This window comes from Peromyscus eremicus, chromosome 17 (assembly GCF_949786415.1).
Source record: "Peromyscus eremicus chromosome 17, PerEre_H2_v1, whole genome shotgun sequence".
Lineage (NCBI taxonomy): Eukaryota > Metazoa > Chordata > Mammalia > Rodentia > Cricetidae > Peromyscus > Peromyscus eremicus.
This window is the reverse complement of record NC_081433.1, coordinates 30,197,582-30,220,608: the sequence shown is the minus strand read 5'-3', so window position 1 is coordinate 30,220,608 and position 23,027 is coordinate 30,197,582. Positions and strand designations below refer to the sequence as shown.

General features: G+C 38.4%; 1 protein-coding gene across 4 annotated transcripts in view; it reads right to left on the bottom strand.

Moving 5' to 3' along the window:
- The window catches only part of Tusc3 (tumor suppressor candidate 3), a 169,715-nt gene that overhangs the window by 50,677 nt on the left and 96,011 nt on the right, over positions 1-23,027 (bottom strand). For 3 of the 4 annotated variants that reach the window (XR_009374832.1, XM_059244216.1, XM_059244218.1), the window contains exon 6: positions 9,922-10,011. The exons of the other annotated variant lie outside the window; for it this stretch is intronic. Coding sequence is in view for 2 of the 3 variants with exons in the window: in XM_059244216.1 (XP_059100199.1) it covers positions 9,922-10,011 (90 nt within the window). In the remaining variant the exon portion in view is untranslated. The remainder of the gene's footprint in view (positions 1-9,921; positions 10,012-23,027) is intronic. 4 annotated transcript variants of the gene reach the window in all.

Sequence of the window (23,027 nt, the reverse complement as noted above, 5' to 3'; positions counted from 1 at the left end):
CCACAGTAGCATTATTTTGAAATTCTAATTTATAAACTAAAGCCTAATTTGGCCTATGGCATAAGCAAATTATGCTGCTTTTATAGTTATTTTAGTAAAAGGCAGTTAACAAATATTTTTGCTTTGATAACATGTATAACATATAACATAGGGTTAAAGTTTACAGAAGTCCTTAGGCATATAAAAACACTAAAACTATTTTAAGGCAAATATTTAAAACTTACTCTAAATTTTCATTTTAATGGATACAGAAGTAACATAGATAATATGAATATTAAAGAGATGGGTTTTGAATGTTTATTTACTTCAGATTTCATTACTTTTATGAAATGTCAAAAGGTATTATACTTGGTAGCATTCACAGAATAATGTCAATTGGTGAAGTTTTTAAGGTCTTATTCTTAAATAAAATGCTTTTCCTGGATTTCAAGTTACATGCTTATTATTGAGTCATTAATATGATATTAATATGACTCAATAATATTGAGTTATTGAGAATAATCTCTGGTTTTTAACAACCACTGGGTTCTATTTAGCACATTAATTTTTGAAAGCTTGAAATAATTTTCCATAATTGGAAAAAATTAAGCAATGTTACGAAGTTAATGAGTAATTCAACAATTACTCTGTGGGAAAGTGGATTCTTTTAGCATTTAATTTTTATGTAATATCAAATCAATTCTGAGTTGTCAGAGAATATTTAGTTGAATTAAGGGTTGACATATGAAAATACATTCTCATCTTGTAGTTCTATAATAGGTGTATGTGGGAGTGGTATGCTGTGTGTGCTTGCGGTGGTCACAGGACAGAATGCAGGTATTGACTTTCTTCTTCCGGTATGTGGGCTCTGGGGAAATGAAATTCTGGTCTGCAGGCTCGAGAGTAAGAGGCACTAGCCACTGAGCGATCTTGCCATCTGTCAAGGTTTTAACTAGTAAACTCTTATTTTCCTGATATACTTTCAGAGTTAAAGGCCTGGAATTACTATTTTGTTTTTGCAAAGTAAACATCTATTTGTCTATAAGTTATTAAATGTCTATTATGTGGACTGCCCTGTTAGGAAGTCCCTTTAATAGTCCCTTTTAATGACTTGTGAATGTGGTGCATAGAAATCCTTGAAAGAAAGCAGTTTACACTGCTCAAAAATTTGACAAGACACAGCTCGAATTTTGGCTGAGAATGCACACAGGTTACGGTGATGATGAAAGTAACTAGGAGGTAGGTGGAGAGACACGGGGAACCATGAAAATACTAACAGAGGCAGGCAACTTTGCCAAAGCCAGCTAAGTAGGCAATGCTATCTAAAGTAACAGGGAATATAGGGAAGTATGTGGAAAAGACCAGACAGATACGGGATCACTTTCATAAATAACCACACAGCATAGTAAGAAGCAAGGTTCTACAGATGAGACTCTCGCTGACCCACACTACACTATACAATTCCTCTCTAGTTTATGAGGTCTCACAATGGAGCTGTACCAACCATTACACCTGACATCAGTGCACTCTCAAGACATGTTCAGTGCACTGAAAGTAACGGGATGAATCAACAGGACAGAAAGAAACCTGGTTCTAATCCCCAATACAAATTTCCTGCCTATCTTTTGTATATTAACTGTATTTAACTTTCTGGGTTTTATTATTATTTTTAAATAAAGATAAGATCAACATTCTTGTTGTAGATGGTAGAGCATTTGTAAGTATTTCTAATTAAAATATCACAACAATAGTTTAAGTACATACAATCTCCAACTTATAAGTGGGGATGGGATTACAGGACTAAAAAGACCCTCAAACATCTACCATGGGTAAAATCTGAGACATGAAAGTGATGTATGTGGATATATCAATATAGTGGGCCATTAATGTTGACTCCCTCAGCAGCAGGACCACTTTACAACCAATGCTTCTGCATACGTAAACACATGGGTAGAACACTTGGAATATTCATAACTCAACTGCAAAGCAGTAACAAACCCTGGGTTATGTATGAGCAATGACGGTAATCCTAGGCAAGAGTTTGTTGGAATTCTGGCCTGCCCCTCAGGACCTGCCCTGTGTCCTGACATAAAGCCCCCTTTAAGAGGAAAAACCCTCCCCTCCTTATTCTTCCCCTTCCCCTCTCTCTTCTCCATGAGGCTGTGAACACCTCTGCTTTCCTTTCTCTCTCTCCATCCATCTCTCTCTCTCCCCATCCCTCTATTCTCTCTCCCCTTTTCCCAAAATAATTTCCAGGTGGACATGTGTCTGCATGGTGTGACTGACTTTCCACCACTCCATGCTGCATGCAGACTGCTGTTGTGTCTGTATGGTGTGTCTCCCTCACCCACCAGGGCACCTTGGCTCAACCCGCCAGAGCCTCCTGCACACAGTATCATTACACAATTTACATCTAAATCTCAAGAGAAACAATGCAGCATTTGTTTACAGTAGGAGTAATAGCCTAAGTATAAGCTTTGTTGTATTAGATGCATTTTTCTTTAAGATGACTGCTTATCAACAGAAAGGCTTTTGTGTCCCATATAACCACGAGTTGTATAGTTTCCCTTTAGCTACACAGTACTGATTGCTTTTATGATGACTTTCATGCTGTTAAGTGGATCATTAGTGCTTGACTAGTGCAATTACATAGCATCTTAACAGTGACAAACAAACTCGAAATCACTCAGCACTCTCCTCCCGCACTATTAATTCTCTTACATTCCTCTTATCATTTACACTGAAATAGAACGTTGTTAATTTTTTCAGCTTTTTAAAGTATGTGTTATTTCACAATTCATATGTGATGATGTGAACAAAAACATTGTAATAAAGATAGCTTTTATGTATAAAGCATTGAAAATGAAACAAAAAAGTCAAAACATACCCCGAAATGCTATTTTATTTTTATTAAGCTTGTTTTGTCCAGTCTGATTAGTCTAATTAGAAGCTTACATGATTAAAGACAAAATAAGTTCAGAACTGACACGTCATCTATCAATTACATGTACTTTCTTTATATTACATACTGCTATAGTATTTATGTGTGTATGTGCATGTGTGTGCACATGTGTGTGTGTTCCCAATGAGAAACCACTCCACACATATAGAGATTTAAAAATTTAAAATAATAATAATAAAAAAACCCTAATCATAGCACTTGACTATTCTAGCTAATGCACACAAGGAAACCAGCCCTGAAGAAACAACTTTACCAGCATATACGGGCTTATGTGTTCCACATAAGCTAGCATCAATACATCTCTTTCAGGTCCAGGCCCCAGGTTACACTTTGAACAATTGAAACAGTGATTGGAGAATGCAAGTCTACCCTTATGGGCAGACGATAATGTCAAAATGACTTGTTAAGCACACCAGTGTTGTTCTCTTCCAATAGTTGTTACCCAGGCTCAGCTTGCCCACCTTGCAGCAAGCACTATGCTTCTCCTGATAAAGACTGATGGATGGATGGTTGTTATAGGATGTGGCCTGCTTCAACTGCAGGTGTTCTTTGAAATGGGGTAGGTCTAATGGCTGGTTGTAAATCAGGGCTGTCTCCTTCTGTTATGGGAATGAAGCCCAACTTGAGATCAGTCCTGGTGAACACTTGCAGAAGTGGTTTCCCAGCAAGCCTACACTTCATTATGGTACCAACTTTTCTAACAAACAGGCTCAGTTCACTCACTACTTAGCTTCAGTCATAGCAACAGCAGCAGCAGGAGCATTCCTTTAGCTAAATTCTACTTTTTGTAACTTAATCTTTCCAAAACAAGTTGACTGCAAATCCTTGACAGCCTCAATTTCATTACTTCAAGGTCCCCCTGCAGGAAGACAACATATATAATACACTCTATTGAAGGTCCAAATGATGTACAAGAGAAATGGGAAGGGAGAGCTTAGAGGACCAGACTGCCAAGGGTACCAATTCTGAAGAGCACAGTCCAAATACAAATTCTACAAACAAATTGTCAATGATGAAATTTCCATCAGGGAAGAAACTTCCCATCTATGTAAAAACATTAAAACATGTAATAAAAATAAAATTATCTATAATAGAGACAGATCTTCAATGTATACACCTCTAAAACTTTTCTCTGCAGGATTATTTATAAAACACAATAGTTTCCTTAAAAAAAGAACTCATCATGATAGATATTTTAATTATTATTTTAGCTAGTTTTTTTTTTTTCAGAGCACAGTAACTTAATACTAACCTGAAGCTGTATTTTTTTTCATATACCCTTCCCTTTTGTTTGGAATCTAAAAGGCTGGCATGTTAGGGAGCTGAAGTAAGCACTGTTTATGCAGGTACTGCCATGCACAACCTTGTCCTCAGTACTGCGCTCCAGCCTGACTTGTCCCTAGAACCTGGAGCTCTGTTTGCTTGCATTTCTTTTGATGAAGTTGGCCAGTGCCAAGAGAGCAATGCTTTATTTAGATAGGGGACAAGCGCTCAACAAATGTCTGACAGGAGGTGTGTAAATGCCTCCTATTCTCGCATGAGAACTAGCATCTGCCCCACATGGCTGCAAAGACACCTGGGGGAAGACTCTCAGAGAGGCACCGAGCGCCAGTGGCTCACAGGACTAACTGACCTGGGAAAGGAACCTTTTTAGCTATCCTCCCTTTGTAGATGCTTACTAACAATTCTCTTAGGTGTCCTTCACCTCCACTGTGAACTATTTTTCCAACAGGTCACTCCCTCACTGGTAAACACACTTGCACAGCTGCTATCTCTTGTACCTGCTCTCCACTCGCCGCAGGCTTCTTTCCTGGGGGCCTCTGGCTTGTCTGGCTACACTCATTCCATCACTGCCCCTAGAAAGAACCTTTTGCAGGCCAGTCCCTGTGAGGGTCTGGTGTCGTCTGACCCAACCTTCCTCCACTGTTCCCCAGCACTGCTGTTCAGCAGGTCTATATTGGTTTTCAGAAGCCAAACATTGGACTTTCTCAGACCTACAGGGGAGCTTTTCCCCTTTAACAATCACACAGTGTAGAATGGGTAATTTTCCCATATTTGGCTACAGTTTCTACTAGGGGACATTGAGCAGCAGACTGTCCTTAAGCCATGTGGCATCAGAGCTGCCATTGCAGTTATAACAGCCACAAATATACCCGATCATTCTAAACACCATGCTAGGCTGCATGACTTGACTTCTACAGTCTAGAAATCTTTCCATGAAATGTAATATGGCAGGACAGTGAAGTCTGATGTGGTACAGAATATATCCCTTCACATGTTCTCACAGAGTTTCACAAATTGAGGAAAAGTTACATCCTGATAATGTTCGCCTACTGTTTCAGATTCCAAAGTTACCAGGTGTGAAAAACCTAATGGGAACGTTCAGTATAGGACTCCAAAGCATGCCTTGGTGGTGCTACACTGAAAGACTGTGTTGTTTATGCTGGGGATCTTCTAGAAGGCTAATATATCAGCCCATAGTGCCACATATACAGCATTCCAGAACACGAACTATGGTAAAACACAGCAAGACATGGCATGCAAACTCAAAATACTCCATGGAATGACAGATGGAAGGACACTGTTGAAAGACACCGATTAAATTGTGACAAGTTTGTATAGGATACATTTTTAAACAGTTATTTAAAGCTTATTTTTTAAAAGGAAACCTTTAGTATGTATGCAAAAGAAAAGTTCCTAATTTATCAATTTATGCTTAGAAGCATTCTCACAGTGCAACCACGTATGTGCCACATGGATTAAAATATGCAGGAAGAAGCCACCAGATGACTTACTGTAGTTCCTCCACCCAGCATGGAAGCTGCTCTCTTGAGGACTAACACACAGATTAGTTTTTGAACATCAGTAAGTGAAATCTAAAACTGACACATTTATGTGTCTAGCTTTACTTTACATTGTGGAGACGAGTCATTACTGTTACATGTGAAAGTAGCTTTATTGTATATGCCCCACTCTCTCATCCTGCAGTTTCCTTACTTATTCTGCTGATGGACCTTTGGGGGGTTGTTAAGGGTATTAAGAATGGAGCTATTATTATTGTACATCTGTAAATCATACACATGTGTGTGTAAATCTATGGTTTAAAAACATAGGACCATGGAGTATGAGTGTGATCAGTACTGTTACCTAATCTCAATCTTTAACATAGATGAAATTGTTTATATTCCACCTGGTGAATGAAACTCTGAACAGCATCAATATTACTTATTTTGGTGAGTGGATGTTAGCACCTAATCATAGTTCTAATAGTTACATACTGAACAGCTCATTAAGATTGAATTCATTTCCTATGTTAATGCCCTACTGAAGAACTTTTTTTTTTTTAAGAGAAATAAGGTACTTATTAGGCATTTTGGTCTCAGCAGCACACAAGTAACTGTTATATGAAGTTAGTACCAAGATTGTGTCGTTTCTGTTGCTGTACTGACCACGTGACTCTCAGGCCTTTGTAGCTTCACAACATGGACAAAAGCACAGACAGTAACTTGGTCCTGAGGTTCCAGGGGAGAACAGAGTCCATCAGCACCTGCACTGGAGGCTAATATGTTACATTGTGTCAAACAATCTGCCTATAAAATTTGAGTGAATATAAATCCTAAAGTAACAGACTAATGGTCTTGCAGCACTCAAGCTTTGGAATGGTTATTTAAAAAACAGAACAAAGACCTGGGAGCAAAAACTGTGGCAGAGAAATGTAAAATACATACAATTTGATAGAAAGGAGTGCATTTAATATCATGGGCAAAAAAATACAGGAAATAAAGCATCTGTAAGCCTGATGCAAGGGAAACTCCCACAAGTCCACAAGGATGGCCCCAGCTAAGACTCCTGGCAGCAGTGGATGCACAGCCTGAACTGGCTATCCCCTGTGATCGGATTGGTGACTACCTCAATTATCAGTGGAGAGCCTTCATCTGGTGACTCATGGAGGAGGCAGATTCAGAGACCCACAGCCAAACACTGGGCCAAGCTAGGGGAGTCTTGCTGAGGAGAGGGAAGAGGGATTGTAGGAGCCAGGGTGTCAGGGACATCACAGGAAAACCCACAGAAACAGCTAGCTAGCCTACCTCATAGGAACTCACAGAGTCTGAACCAATAACCAGGGAGCCTTCATGAAACCAATCTAGGCCCTCTGTATATATGTGACAGTCATGTACCTTGTTATATATGTGAGACTCACGACAATGAGAGCAGGGCTCTCATTTGACTGGCTCTTGGGAACCTATTCCTCATGCTGGGTTGCCTTGCCCAGCCTGAATACAGGGGGCGGTACTTGATCTTAAGGTAGTTTGATATGTCATTCTTTGCTGATGCCCATAGGAGGCCTGCCCCTTTTTGAGTGAATTCGGGGGTGGGGTGGGTTGAGGGGAGAGAAGAAGAGAGATAGAAAGAGGGAGTGGGAGGAGAGTGGGGAAGGGAAGCTGTGGTGGGATGTAAAATATATACATTAATTAATTTTTAAAAAGCATCTTTAATCTTTAAAGAGTTAGAGTAACATCAATAAAGAGAAACTGTGCTGTTTGCAATAGGGCAAAAAGAAAAGCATCTTGAAGGCAAAACTCTACCCACTGAAAAAGCCAGGGTATAAATCTATTTAAAAGACTTTCACTCAGGGGCTGGGATTTAGCTCAGTGCTAGCAAGCACAAGGCCCTGCTGTGGATATTGCTCTATATAAATAAAGCACTGATTGGCCAGTGACCAGGCAGGAAGTATAGGCGGGACAAGGAGAGAGGAGAATTGAGGAAGGAGGAAGGAAAGAGAGACCGGTTGGAGCCACTGCCAAGACAAGGAAGATGTAAAGTACCAGTAAGCCACAAGCCACGTGGCAAAGTAAAGATTAATAGAAATGGGCTGAATATAAGAGTGAGAGCTAGACAATGATAGGCCTGAGCTAATGTCCAAGCAATTTAAATAATGTAAGAGTCTGTGTGTTTATTTTATAAGTGGACTCTGGGACTGGTGGGACTTGGTGGTTGGAGCTGGAGAAAAATTCTCCAGTTACAAGGCCCTGGGTTCGGTCCTCAGCTCCAGGAAAAAAAAAAAAAAAAAAAAAAGTCTTTCATTCATAGAGAAAGAGCAGCAGGGCCTCCCTACTTGTCAGGGCCACCCAGTCAAGTACTTTCCTGGTCACGATGTACAAGCACAGAGAGGACACAGCAACTGGAGTCCAAGCACTTCCAGATACTTGTTCATGTGGAAACGGAAGCTGCTGTCGTTCATGTATGTTAGATTCGCCTGTATGCGCAGCAAAGGATTTACAGGACTGGTTTGTACCAAGACAGCTGAGAACAGCTGATGGGGCCAGCCAATGTGTAGCAGCATCACATTGCAGCTAGGGATCCTTCATGAGTCAGTGCATGAAGATGTGACAGTGGCAGCCTAAGACAGAATGGAGACCTCTGGAGGGCAGAGATGCCAGAAACGGGAGACACCAGCCAAAGTGGACGGCCCACGAGAAAAACCACACATGAACTGCAAGCAATAGGGCCACACATCTGAAGCTGCCCAAGCTAGCTGAACGTCCCATGGCTTGACGGGCAGATTTAATGTCAGCCTGCTGATTTTCAGCTGTTCATTCTCTCATTCCTCCCTTCTGGAATGGGAAAACTGACTCTGAGTCATTGGAGTTTTACTTTTTTTATGTTTTTAAATTTGGCTAGAGCATATCTAAGAGATTTCCTTGAATGTCCATAGAAACCTGGGACTTCTAAATAGCCTAAGAATTGTTAGGACACTAGGAATTGTTGGGATTGAATAAATGCATGTGATGCTTAGAGATGGTCATAAGGCTTTGGATGCCAGGGTTGAGTAGTACGGTTGGATGTCTTCCATAGAGTCATGTTATGAGCATTTGTTCCCCAATTAGTGGCATTCTCTGGAGAGGCTACAGAATTTGAACATGTGTGGGGTTTGCTGGAGGACATCGAGTCACAAGAAATCAGGTCACAAGGACCTTTGAGAGGTCCAACTGCCCCTGCTCTGAGGCCCACGTTCTCCATTTCCAGGTCTGCCACAGTGTATGCAGCCTCCACCTCATGTTCCTGTTCTCATCAATTAAAACATCCTCAAATTGTGAGCCAAAGCAACCTTTCTTCCTGGAGATGTTTCTGCTGAGTGTTTTGGTTACAGCAACACAACAGTAACTGTAACTGGTTACATAATGAAATATTTACTTATGAGACTAAGTAAGAGTGAGCACCTGTGTAAAATATTCCACCTGGTCAAAGGAACAGGGTGGGATGCAGGGACCTGATGTCTACGTAATCCACTAAAAATCCTTCTATTTTTTCCAAAAGAACAGTAGAGAAAATGAGATTATAAAGCACATCTCTAAATATTTTTAATACTCAGAAACATAATATTAAACTCCAGGGTAGAAAGTGGCTATGTTGATCTATTACAGTATTTCCTTCCCACCAAAAGAAAAGACGTCTAACAGGCCCCGTTACATGAATTTGGGACCTGTTACTGAGATAAATTCCACTACATATTTAATAATTATTTAATTCTACAATGTTTTCAACTCTACTTTTAGTTCTGTAGCAAAGGTTTCTTAACACTCTAATATGATGTTAGAATTTTTAATGATATTTAAATTAACTCCTGAAGGTTAAACTTACTACTGATGGGACACTAGATACTTGTTCAATTTTTCTCATGTTGTATTTCATATTGTTGCCACAGTAATTTACAAACTTGTACAAATATTGTAGGTGTGCATTCTGTAGTTGGCACAATAATTTTTAGGATGTCAACATCAAAGTGGTCCTTACTCTAAAGTAATATATATTATGTGTTTATGCATGTGTGCATATATGAAGCAAAAGCAGTAAATGAAAAGATGTGTTGTTTTATAAAGAAAACCTTCCTAAGAAAACCTATTCTTACTAGAGGATAATCATAACTTCATTTAAGAGGGAGAATGTTTATAGTATCGATGGATAGAAAATACACTTACCACTTGTCCATTGTGTGGGTTCTTATGAGCATATGGAGGTCCACGGATATGATTCCACATCTGGCCAGACGTCATAGCAAAGACTATACACTGCAAACCAGGGTACAATATTTCAATACATAAGCCAGGGAATGCCAGAATAATGCATTTAAAAAGTAACGCTCAGCATTAAACTTCCATTTAAGAATCATGTATCAGCTCCCGCAATAAAAAAAAAAAAGTCAGTTTACTCTAAGATCCTGAGCACATTCCTTATTCTATCTGCATCTTTAATTCCACAGCTATGAAGCTGACTAGTTCTCCCCAGGAGATACAGTGATGGTTAAATGACATAACACATTATGTCCCTGGCAGAGTGACGAACTGACTGCACTTGCCAACCCACCAGTCAAAGGAACAACAGAGATATGAGGTAGCGATAAAGACCATGATCCTCTCTACAACTTCCCACCTTCATCTGCACACTAGCTGGGACCCCAACCATGCAAAGCTAATGTTCTTGGGTTACCATAGGCCTATCTCTACTACTACTTAGCTGTTTTCCGCAAAGTGCCTCACTACAAATCCAGACCTGTAGAGATGGAGGAAGCTACGAAAAGATGCATTCAAGAATAACTCCTGGGAGTTATTTTCATACCTGTTGGCTCTATACCGGAAAAGTTTATTTGCATGTAATCTCGATGATAACACAGCATTAATGGAGGGGTGGTAATGAACAAGAAGTCACAGATTGGTCATGGTAACTTATGGCTATGTGAGTTATACTGAAATATTATTTTAAAATCCATAAACTCAAACACACCTCTAGAATAAAATGTGTGCCTCAGGTCAGAATGTTACTCTTTTGGCCCTGTAATGTGCTCAATTACTCAGCTGCCCAGCTCTGGTAACTATCTGTCTCAACGAGGGTTAAAAATAGCAGTAAACAACAATCCAGCTTTGTGCAGTTTGTTTTTTTTTTTTTTTTTAAAGAGAACATAAAGAAGAGCACAATATGGTACATCTTTGAAGGATATAAAAACTCAGAAAACTAAGTTGGATTATGTTCTATAACTTTGTGTAAAACAGTTTCAGCAGAAAATGGTAACCTAGTTTAGAGAGGTTAATCTGAATATTCTACTTTCCTTGTTGAATGTAACTGTAAAATAGCTTTGTTTTCTTAGAAGCCAGAACTGATGTAAGCAGAGTTGAATAGGACATTTTCTGAAGCCAGGTATTTATAAATATTTGTACATAAACTCAAGACAATATACTAGAATACTAGGTCTACTACAGGTAGAAAACATATTTAACCATCTAAAAATACAGTTTATGATGCAATTATGTGAGAAAAATAAATTCTGTATTTAATTCATATACTAGTTTCAGTGAATTTAGAGAGACTGGTGAGTTAAAATTTTGTGTTAAAAGACATATACTGTTTCAGGCAGAATGTATTTAGAAATCCGACAGAGAGATATATGTAGTGAAAAATCACATTTATAGTAAGACAGGTGACCTCTGTTGCTTTAATAGCTAGCCAGACACTAGAATTCTGCCGGTTTGGAGCACGGCCTTCACATGGACTAAATCTGCAACTGAAACTCCCTAATGCATCTCCTTGTTCTTTCCCTTCGTGGACTAACCACTTTGTTAGCCCAGTTCTATTATGGTTGATGGAAAGACATGGCCAAGGTTAGACTTCAGGGAGATACACCACGTGCAGTATGGAGAACAGCTTGGAGAAATTAGCAGGTGAGATTACAGTGGCCTAGCCCATGGTACTGTGTAAACTGAGAGAAGGACAACCGTATAAGAGGTAGAATCAATGGGCCCTGATGGTCGACTGTCCTCACAGAAAAGACTCAGAACTAAAACCAAGAACCTAGATATCTGGTTTCTTCTTTATCCTTGAGGCAGGGTCTCACAGTCAGTGTATAAGCTCTGTTTGGCATGGAAATAACTACATGGTCCAATCTGGCTTGTTTCCACCTCCTTGGGTCTAGGATTACTGGTTCTGACTTGAGCAATAGGGTAATTTGAAGAGCTACTCAGAGTATGAGGATGAGGCATGCAAGAGTAAATAAGGAGGTAGAAAGACTTGGAATTAAGTTTAAAAGGGTAACCATAATATGCCTTCAAAAGACTCATTTCTGGAGCTGAAGCAATGGCTCTGTGGCTAAGATCAATTGCTGCTCTTGCCGAGTACCTGAGCTCAGTCCTAGCACCTAACTGGTAATTCATAGACACCTGCATCTGTAGATAAAGGGGATCTCATGCTCCCTTCAGGGCTCCATGGGCAGCACCAGGACATACATGGTGCATATACATACAAGCAGGCACTCATACATACACATAAAATCCAATCTTAAAAAAATTCATTTCCAGAAGACACTACATATATTATATAACAATGGAAGTAAAGAGAAAGCTACCAGGTATCATTACTATAGTATGAGAGGAAATAAATTACTCAAGAACACTAGTTAGGATGAGATTAAAACAAGGCCTAAGAAGAACCCCAGAAGATGACTCAGAAATACGAGTCATCACAGAAATTGGAACCCAGAGGTCTGATGTAGGTGGAAAGTGTTACATAAACAGTAGGCAAACAGTATTTTAGAAAATGAGGTCATAGTGGTCTGCGATCATCGTAGTCTGGGTCAGATCAAACATAAAACAACCTGACAGGTCTCAACTTGAGGGTGGAAGGTATTCACCTGGGACATCTATATCACCTCTTCCCAGGCCCAGGGAACATCACAGAGAGGAGTCAGAAAGAACACAAGAGCTGAAGGGTAGAGAGGAGTGCCGTGAAAAGCTGTGTGCTGGACATGGCATGATGCTGTACCAATGAACTCAAGAGCACAGTGGCATGCACAGACCAATACGCACTGGGCCAACCAACATCCCATCACGGGATTTTAGAAAGGAAACTATTATTATACTCCAGCAAGCTGCATTGCTAGAGAATCACTTACAAAGGGGAGACTTTACAATGGTAGTGAAAGAAGAGGATGGCTAGAGTACTGCTATTGAGTAAGTGAGAAGGAAACAATCTAGCATATGAACAAGAGTGTTAGCCTCAGACAGTTGTAGAAACTGTTCGGTGTCGACACAGTCAAAGACACAGGAGGTTCATCTATGAAACATGGTGCTGCAAGGGAGTCTGGGAATCTACACCAGAAAGAAACAAATCTTCATTTGTAATCATAAAAAAGTACATAATCACTGTCAACTGTGCATTTGGCTGCCAGATCAAAACCATTTTTGTGGCATGTGAACTTCTCTCAATAAGACAAATACAGAAATTTTCTTAAGATTTCCACGTTATAGAATTTAGCCAATATATGAAAATTCAGAATTACTTCTAAATTATGAACACATGAACATATTAATATAGCATTAGATACAAACATGTTTTTGTAGTACTCAAGGGAAAAACGACCAAGTTTTCTTAAACTTTAGATATCAAAATTAAGCAACAACACCATCTACGGTAGGTTACTTAAATTTTACAAATTTCTTTTAGTTAATTATTTATTCAGGAGTCCAGAAGCTAGAGCAAAAACATAATGGAACCTTAAGGAATGGATTCTCTGCTGAGCCAGCTGAGGGAGTGATAGGCATAATTACAGAAATCCAGGACTCAACAAAGTTGTGGCAATTTTCACAAGACACAAGAAAATTCTGAACTAACAGTCTTCTAAAATGCAAGACATGCCACGTTTATGCCAACCAGCCTTTAAGTATGACATGTTTCTCTCTTTGGTCTTAACTGCTAAAATGTCATCATTTCAGTATATTTCTTAATCTGGATATTTCAATTTTTGCCATTAACATGCTGTAGGATGTTCTGTATGGCAAATGTGTTGCGCTGATTGGTCAATAAATAAAACACTGATTGGCCAGTGGCTAGGCAGGAAGTATAGGCGGTACTAACAGACAGGAGAAAAGAAAGAACAGGAAGGCAGAAGGAGTCACTGCCAGCCGCCACCAGGACAAGCAGCATGTGAAGATGCCAGTAAGCCACGAGCCACGTGGCAAGGTATAGATTTATGGGACTGGATTAATTTAAGCTATAAGAACAGTTAGCAAGAAGCCTGCCACGGCCATACAGTTTGTAAGCAGTATAAGTCTCTGTGTTTACTTGGTTGGGTCTGAGCGGCTGTGGGACTGGTGGGTGAGAGAGATTTGTCCTGACTGTGGGCCAGGCAGGAAAACTCTAGCTACATTAACATAAGAGGGACTGTTACTACATGATATATTTAGAAAATGCATGATTCATGAGAATAGTCTCTATGAACCATCACAAAGTGAACACTCTTGTAAATTACAAAAGAAAACTACAGAACACTACTATCATAAGACAAGAGTCCTCTATGTCACTCGGATAGCAGCCCAGATAGACTCCAGTGGGCGGGCAACTTCTTGAAAATGCTGCAGTAAACATCAGTGCAGGCTCTCCTTCATAGATGCAGTGAAGCTTTACCCAAGAGGAAGAACTAACTGCACATACGCCAAAGCAGCTGCAATGCTAAGCATCCTCTTCAACACGTGGGATTAGATGAGGATGCCTGCATATCCTGGTTGAGGCCTGGTAGTGTCATATGGCAATTTAATTTTACAATGCCTTAGAGATTAAGGCGGATGAATGTATTTTCATGTTTAATGAAATTTGGACAGGAGGTGACAGTGTGAGTCTTTTGTCTTCTTTTAATATTTGGTTACATACCATACTGTTACTGCCTTGTTGAAGTTCTTTATTTTTGTGGATCCACAGACTTCATTAAATATAGAGAGAATAAGTAAGACTTAACAAATGGATGGTTTTCCCTTTGTTTTCTTAAGTGTCACTTAACAAACAGTTCTTAACTTTAATGTAGCTCATTTATTTATTTTATTACGGTTACTTCGTCTTCTACTCTAAGATATTCTTGTCTAATAATGAATACCTACACCTGTTGAAAGTATTATGCTACTAATTAGATTCAGAATTCAGTTTATTCTCTTAAACATGGCTGGAAGTAAGAGTTCATGTTTTTCGAAGCCCCACTGCATTGTAAAACCTATTTGTCTTAAAATAGTCAAAATGCATGACTGTATAACCACAAACCTGTTTATAGACAAAAACTGTATTCTATATATCTTGCTATGAAATGAACATTACAAAAATTTGGTCTAGGATCTACAGTTTATGTTGGTTTTTTGTAAGTATACATTTTCGACCATTCTAGCTTTTCTTTCATATAGTCACGCTTATTCTATTCTTTGCCCTTTGCATTTTCAGAAACATTAGCACGTCTTTTGTCAACTGTCACAAAAATTTTCCAGAATTTTCTCACAGTTGAAATGTATATTTTTACGGTGTGGAGTCATCCAATCTGTGATCCCATTACACCTTTGCTTAAGTCTTTCTTATTTTAAGCAATTTCTTTAAGTATAGTGGAGTAGTTGTTGGGATAGTTTACTTACTGTTTACTGGACTGACAGAGGAGTGACAGTCTGACAATGGATGATTTCTCTAAAACTTCATTTTCTTTGGTTAAAGCACTGAAATACTTTATACTGTTAATTTATGTATATTGACTATATCAACCTTGCCGAATTATAAGTATAGCCCTAATATTTCTATTCATTCTCACTCATATTCTCTTCCCACCTCCACTTTTGCACATCCAGAGCCCACAATAAAACCTCCAATAAAGGCATCTTATTCTTCATCTCAGAGATGTCAAAATTTGTGAACTAGGATTTTTACAGGTTTCCCTGTCAGAATAACTGATCCCTTCCTTCCTATCTTTCATTTTCTTTTATTCCAAATGAGTGCTGAGCCTAGCAAATGCTCATATACATAAGATCATGACTTTTTTTACATTAGTGTAGAAAATTACATTAAATTTTCATATTAAAGTAGCATTCTATTACTGAAATAAATATGATAACATATTACTGTTATTATTTAATACTAAAAAATCAAGATTTTGTTTGAAATATTTCCATCTATATTCATGAGGACTGACCTATTATTTTCCCATTTTTAAATGTCTGTGTCATAACTAAAAATCAGTTACCTTGTTTCAGAAAGCTTAGAATATTTGCATTCTTATTCATGAAAATCTTTATATGGTAAGAATATTTCTCCTAAATTGTCTGGGAGAATTAGCTACCAATTTTTTTTTTAATGTGAGGGTTTTAAGAATGGACTCAATAGCATACAATGCAGTTATTCTCTCTCTGATGCCTTGATTTGGTTTACTAAATTCACTCGTTTATTAATAATTGCCAGTTACATTGTTGAAGTGTGACCTCTTAATCTAACAAGGTATCTATTGAGTCATGGCTACATTATGACCCTGACAAAGCTCAAATCTATGTCTTATTAAACCTCTGCCAGACAGAAACTGGATCCTCCGATTGAATTGTCACATCACAGTACTAAAGAGGAGTTTACCTTGCTTCTGGGGTTTTAAAATTATTTTGTTCTTGGCAAATATGTTAAGACACTACACGTCTGAAGTTTTTGCCAAATTCTTTACTTAATTTTTTCTGTCTCTCTATGGAATCGGATATGTGGGTATTTAAAATTTCATAAATTTGTAAGCATTGGATTGAGACCAAAAGTGAGGCTAAAACTGACACACTGTAAACAGCAACAGCAAAAGTCACTCGGAGAAAGCTGCTCATCCAAGGAGCAGCTTCAGAGGTGGTTCCAGCGGGAACTATTTCAGGCTCCAAGAGCTGTATGTGAAATCAGTCTAAAAAAAGTTCCATCTTGGAAAACTAAGAGCTGAATGTGTTATCAAAGCCCTGGCATCACATTAATACACATAGCTGCCTGACCTTCCTAACCACACAAGGAAGGTTCTGAAGACAAGGCTCATGTTCCCGTTTTATCATGGCTTATCTTTGTGTCACCCCAAGGTTCTTGAAAGTTCTGAGTACACAGCAGATTTTCAAACTCACTTGATATTTAATAAATACCTGAATAAAGGAAAGATAAACACACTGAAACTCTTAACTCTATTTCTAAAACTGGTCCAAATAAAGGAGCAGGAGTCAATAAAGAAGAAAAACTAAAATATACTAACTCAACAGGAACCTTAATGGCACAATACTAGTGAAAATAACCATGTCTTAAAATTCCATTATATCTGAACTGTCCATTCATTTACTTCCACTCATTCAACAAATCCTTACTGACCACTTTCATATGATAAGCACAAGTCTACTAGGATACATTTCCTATCTCACAATTGTAAGGGATACTGACTTTTCTTTGTACAACTGGCAAGTATTCAATAGAACTCAACATAATGTGGCATCTCTCTCATAAAGAGAAGTTTCTAGAGCCCTGTGATAAACTAAGAACACTCCTTCTAACATGTATGTTTATGCTTTTCGAAATGGGCTACTCAGCTCCTGAGGCTCTCCAAGGACAAGTGTGGTCCATACCACTATACATTTAACAACTCTAAGCAATGGGCTTTCATAAGACATTGTGCTTGGTAAAAATGTTTCACACTTCAAATATTTTTTTTAAAAAAAATGAACAAAATAGCAAAACATGCTTTATCATTTCTAAGTTCTATATTTGTTTTATAGATATATCTACTAAGCATCAGAGACAAACTTTAAATTAAAAAAGTTTTATTTTCTTCAAAATACAAAATTAAAATAAGATTGCAAGTATTTTCAAGCCTTATAATCAACCAAATACTAATTGTTATTGAAAAAAATCAAATATAGTTACAGCTCTGAATCTATGGGTATCACATGTAAATTCAGTTCACCAGAGATCAGAAGCAATTTTAAAAAATTTTGCCTACTCTGTAACATGTAGACATGTTTTCCATGGTATTTGTGCCTAAGGAGTAAGATGTGATAAGCATTTACATGGTACTTAATAACGTACAAAAAATGGTTTTAATGCAGATATTTATATCAAGGACATGAATACCTGCAGACTGTGCTACCTAGATAAGTCCTGGAACCAATCTCCCACAGTTATGAAAGACCATAAGTATTCAGAATTATAAGTAAGATTATATGATTTTAATATTAAATTTTTAAATTAAAAGAATGCAACTGAATATTCCCAGCAGATTACACAGCCTTCCTCCACCATCCTATCTATCCCTTTGTTTCAGCAACCAACTCCTTCAGACAACCTTCACTCTCCCTACTCCCTCCAGTTCCAATCCCCCCCCCATCACCAGCTTTGTAGACCACCTACTGTGGCCTCCCCTTCCTCTCTGCCCCTATTCCCAAGAGATAGCAGAGATCTTCTCATATAGCCTTCCTCTAAAACCCCATCCCTTTGTCAAAGCTACTAACTCTCAGGCACTTCTGGAAACCCACCTGCCATGCTGGCCATGGAATCAGTTCGGCTATTTTAACTCTCCCTTTTCTCTACCAATTCCAATCCCTGAGTCTTAACCCCAGCTTTGTAGCAGACTACTGCTGTGGCTTTCCTCTCTGCCCCCATTCCCAGAGGTCTACACAGATCCTGGTGCCACATGCAGCTTTCTTCCCTCTATCCTTCACCCCCCCCCCTTCTTCTAGGCCATCCCCATTCCTTAGTGTTAGCTCTCAATACCTAGAACCCCATTCTAGCCAGGAACCCTCATGGCCACACCTGGCAGGATCAGAGAAGCATTCCCTACTAGTAAATATGCACAGTCACCACACTCTCCTAAGAACCAAAGAGGGCAACAGAAACCAAGGAACTGAACACACATCCAACAAAGACAAGACCAGGTATCAATACCTACAATTACAATCACCCCAAATCCAAATGCCTAGACACTAGCATAAAAATATATTCAGTAACAGACAGGATAATATGATGCTAAATGAAATGAAAAATTTAGGAACTTGAACAGGAACCTGAGGTAAACCACACCAATGAAATTCAAAATATGGAAAATAGAGTATCAGGCATTTAAGACCAGATAGAAGAAATGGATACCCCAGTTAAAGAAAATGTAAAAAACCAAACAACAACAACAACAACAACAAAACCTCTAGGCACAAAACATCCAGGACCTCTAGGAAACTTTGAAAAGGCCATGTGAGAATAATAAGAAAAATGAAGAAGAAAAAGAAAGAAGGAGGAAAAGAAGGAAGGAAGGGAGGGAGGGAGGGAGGGAGGGAGGGAGGGAGGGAGGGAGGAAGGAGGAGGAAGGAAAGGAAGAGAAAGAGGAGGAGGAGAAAGAAACAGCAACAACAACAACCCAGGTAAATGACACAGAAAATATTTTCAGCAAAATTGTAGAAGAAATTTTCCCTAACCTAAAGAAGTAGGTGCCTATAAAGGTACATGAAGCATACATAATACCAAATAGACAGAACCAGAAAAGAAATTCCCTACAGCACATAATGTTCAACATACTAAACTGTTTGTCCTCAGGAGAGAAAACTAAGAAACAGGTTTGAAAAAACATGCATTATAAAGATATAAACTCATTCTTGGGAACTGTCTGAATTCTCCACAAATATCCATTAGAGTGTATATAAAAACAACCTACTTACAAAACAGGCACACCTATCTTCCAATGACTCAGTTTTGATTAACAAAGTGTTTGGGGCTCTGCTCAAACACCTACGTCACTGAAAAAAATTAACATCAACAACTGTTTGTTTCCCACTTATAAAGGTGAGCAAACAGCAAACCAGAGAGGCAGCATTAGATCAAAAGATACAGTTTTACTAAAATACATATGGTAGTGGCACATACTTTTAATCCCAGCATTCTGGAGGCAGAGGCAGGAGGATATCTTAGTTTGAGGCCAGTCTGGTCTACAAAGAAAGAGTTCCAGGACAGCTAGGGCTACAAAGAGAAACCCAGTCTTGAAAATCTAAAATTAATTAATTAAATAAATAAAATACATAGGGAGGGGGGAGTTCTTTCTACCCTCTGTGAAATCAGAGCCACCCAATAACTTTCAATGTTTATTCCAACAAATCACAATGTGCTTAAGGCTTAAGGGCCTTTCCTGAATGTGAAAATTGTCTGGGAATTTATACTAATCTTCAGCCTTTAAGCTTCTCATAAAATCTAAGTAATTAAACTGATATAATTTCTTTGAGGCAGGAGAAACATTAGAGTGTGAGGATCATCTACAAGCACAGCTCATCAGTGGGAACAGGCAGAAAGAGCTTCTATCCCACTGTGATTTACTGTGATAATAAGGCTGGCTTATTAGACTTTTAATGATGTCTTATCTTTCATGGTTTTAATTGCACATCTTTGGGATGTTTTCTTTTGTGTCTGAAATGAATGTTACTATCCACCAAACTAATATTGCCTAGGTTAAAATGACAGTAATCTGTGAAAACCTATAGGTGCCATGAAGCTCTGCATTATGGGTTACAAACTACACAACTTTAACTCATTCTAGTATTTCAAGCAACATTGCTTTTTGAAAATTACAATGTTTACATTTGTCCTATGTTCCTTGAAATTGTATACTACTATAATTCAGTATTTTATTCAATCATTCATTAACAACATCATAAATCAGGAGACGATTAACTCTCCAAGTGAAAGGAAAGTAGAATAAAAGTAAAACCAACCAATGACCTGTATTCTGTTCTGTGAACCATCATTGCTTTTATGAATAGAAATTATTTAAGAATCATTTTTCCTGCTCAAGAAGCCCAAAAGAGACAGGCAGTGGTGGCGACCTTTAATCCCAGCACTTGGGAGGCAGAGCCAGACGGATCTCTAAGAGTCCGAGGCCAGCCTGGTCTACAGAGCGAGATCCAGGACAGGCACCAAAACTGCTCAGAGAAACCCTGTCTCGAAGGAAAAAAAAAAAAAAAGCCCAAGAGGCAGTAAAGTCTACCTCTCACTTCTGTAATTTAACTTAGAGACTAGGAAGCTATGAAATATTTACGTGGTAATATCTCCAGAGCTCATTTCCTCTTTGTCAGGAAGTTCAAATCTTCCTGACTATCTTATACATGAACTATGATGAGTAATTTCCTCCTACTTACAATTCTAATTCTAGTTATGAACCAAAAGCAATAAAGTAAGTGTAGTAGTAAATATAATTACTATCCTTACAGGACAGTTTACTCAGCGGTAAGGGCTTATGACACTAATTGATTCCTTGGAAAGTATGTTTTTAAAGGATCACCTATAAAGCAAAAAAATTGGGTAGAAAGAAATAGAAAAAGATACCCAATGGCAGACTCTGGTCTCCATGAGAGCCCCTATAAACATGTCTACACAAACACATGAACACACACATGCAAGGAAAGAAATGGCATAGGGAAAGATCCTATAAGCACTATTTTTCTGGATAATTACTTTTGCATTACTGATGTATTTCCTATATAGCTGATCAGTGCTTCAAGAACTTCTTTTGCTATGCAATCAGACTTTTAATAGAATTTCTCCAAATAAGGTACTAATATTTCTGCCAAAACGGAAATGTATAGTCTCACTTTCAAAAAAGACATGTGGCTTATTTAAAACAAATAAATATTTGGGAAACCAACAAGACAACATTTTAGCATAGCCTCCTTATTGTCTAAGGAAATCTCCAAAACACGTGAAGATAATATACAAATGAACAACCTATATTCACACATTATAAATAATTAATTTTGGGACAGTAAGGATGATAGTAATGGTGGTAGAAGAGAGAAAATCATATTCAAAGGACATGTTTAATCTTACAGCCATTTTAATGACTTCACTTCTATCTGTGATCAACCACCCCCACCATTCTGGTTTTTTAAGATATAGTTTCTCTGTGTGGTTCTAACTATCCTGGAATTCCCTTTATGTAGACCAGGCTGGCCTTGAACTCACAGAGGTCCACCTGCCTTTGCCTCCTGGGTGCTGGGATTAAAGGTGTGTACTACCACCGCAGGGCATGAGATTTTAATCTCTTTGTTTAAAAAAAAAAAAGGAGGAGATATAAAAAGTATGCAATTATTTTTTAAAAACAGCAATTTATCATCAGGGTAGAGTTGTAACTATATTGTCTGAAAACATGTCTGTTCTTGAAGTCTATTAGTAACTTCCAAAAGGTTCCACTGTAGAGTGGTTTACCTGCCAAGGTTCCCTGGTCAAGTATGTATTTGTGAATGTTAGAATATTTTCTTCTATGCCAAGTTAATTAGCTTTTAAAGTTTCAAAGTAAATCACAACAAAACTATATGCAGAGGCCATAAGAAACTGATCTGTTGCTGTATTTAAAACACATCAGACAAATGGTCTTCTATGCATTCTCGCTGTCATAATGGGTTTCTGTATCCAGTGGGCAAACAGCTGACATTGGAAAAAAAAAAAAAAAAAGATGTGCCTGAATTCATAGACAACCAGGTTTTCGAGAACACAATACAGGTAACTGTTGGAGCCCACTAGATTTTCTAGTGGCTGTACCCAGCAGGACTGCATACAGGGTTGATTGAACCACAGGCCTGGGTACCAGGTGACTGTAACTAGCAAGGGGGAGGTCTTTTGCTTCACCCCTTGGCACTGTTATAAACTGACCTTTGGAATAAAGTTCTGGGCAGGTGGATAAGGATCCAGGTCCACCCGAGTCTATCCTGTGTTTTCTCTCTGTTTCTTTACTCTCTATTTCTAACTAAGTCTCTTATCCCTCATGCCTCAAGAGTTCCTGGGGTAAATAAGTTTGGGGGCTGGTCCTCCCACAGGTAATTAGGTTCAAATTCCAGTTCAGAGAGTTTCCAGCTGTGCGAGCTGTAGCAAGTTGACTTTAATTGATTCTTTTGTTTCCTTGCTTGTAAAATAATATAAACTTCTTGGCATAATTATTGTAAGGCACGTTAATAAAGTAAATTCAATAAATAGTAATATTTATCATTACTGCCTTCTGATATGCTAATTGGGGGCTCCTCTTGGATATGAGAAGTCAGAGAAGAAAACTGACCAGTATTTATTCTTTTAGACTGAAACAGTAGCAAGATTTGGTGTAATATTCTTTAAATACTAGTGAATCTTAAAATTCTAACAATACAGTCGGGCGGTGGTGGCACACGCCTTTAATCCCAGCACTTGGGAGGCAGAGGCAGGTGGATCTTTGTGAGTTCGAGGCCAGCCTGGGCTACAGAGAGAGATCAAGAAAAGGCACAAAGCTACACAGAGA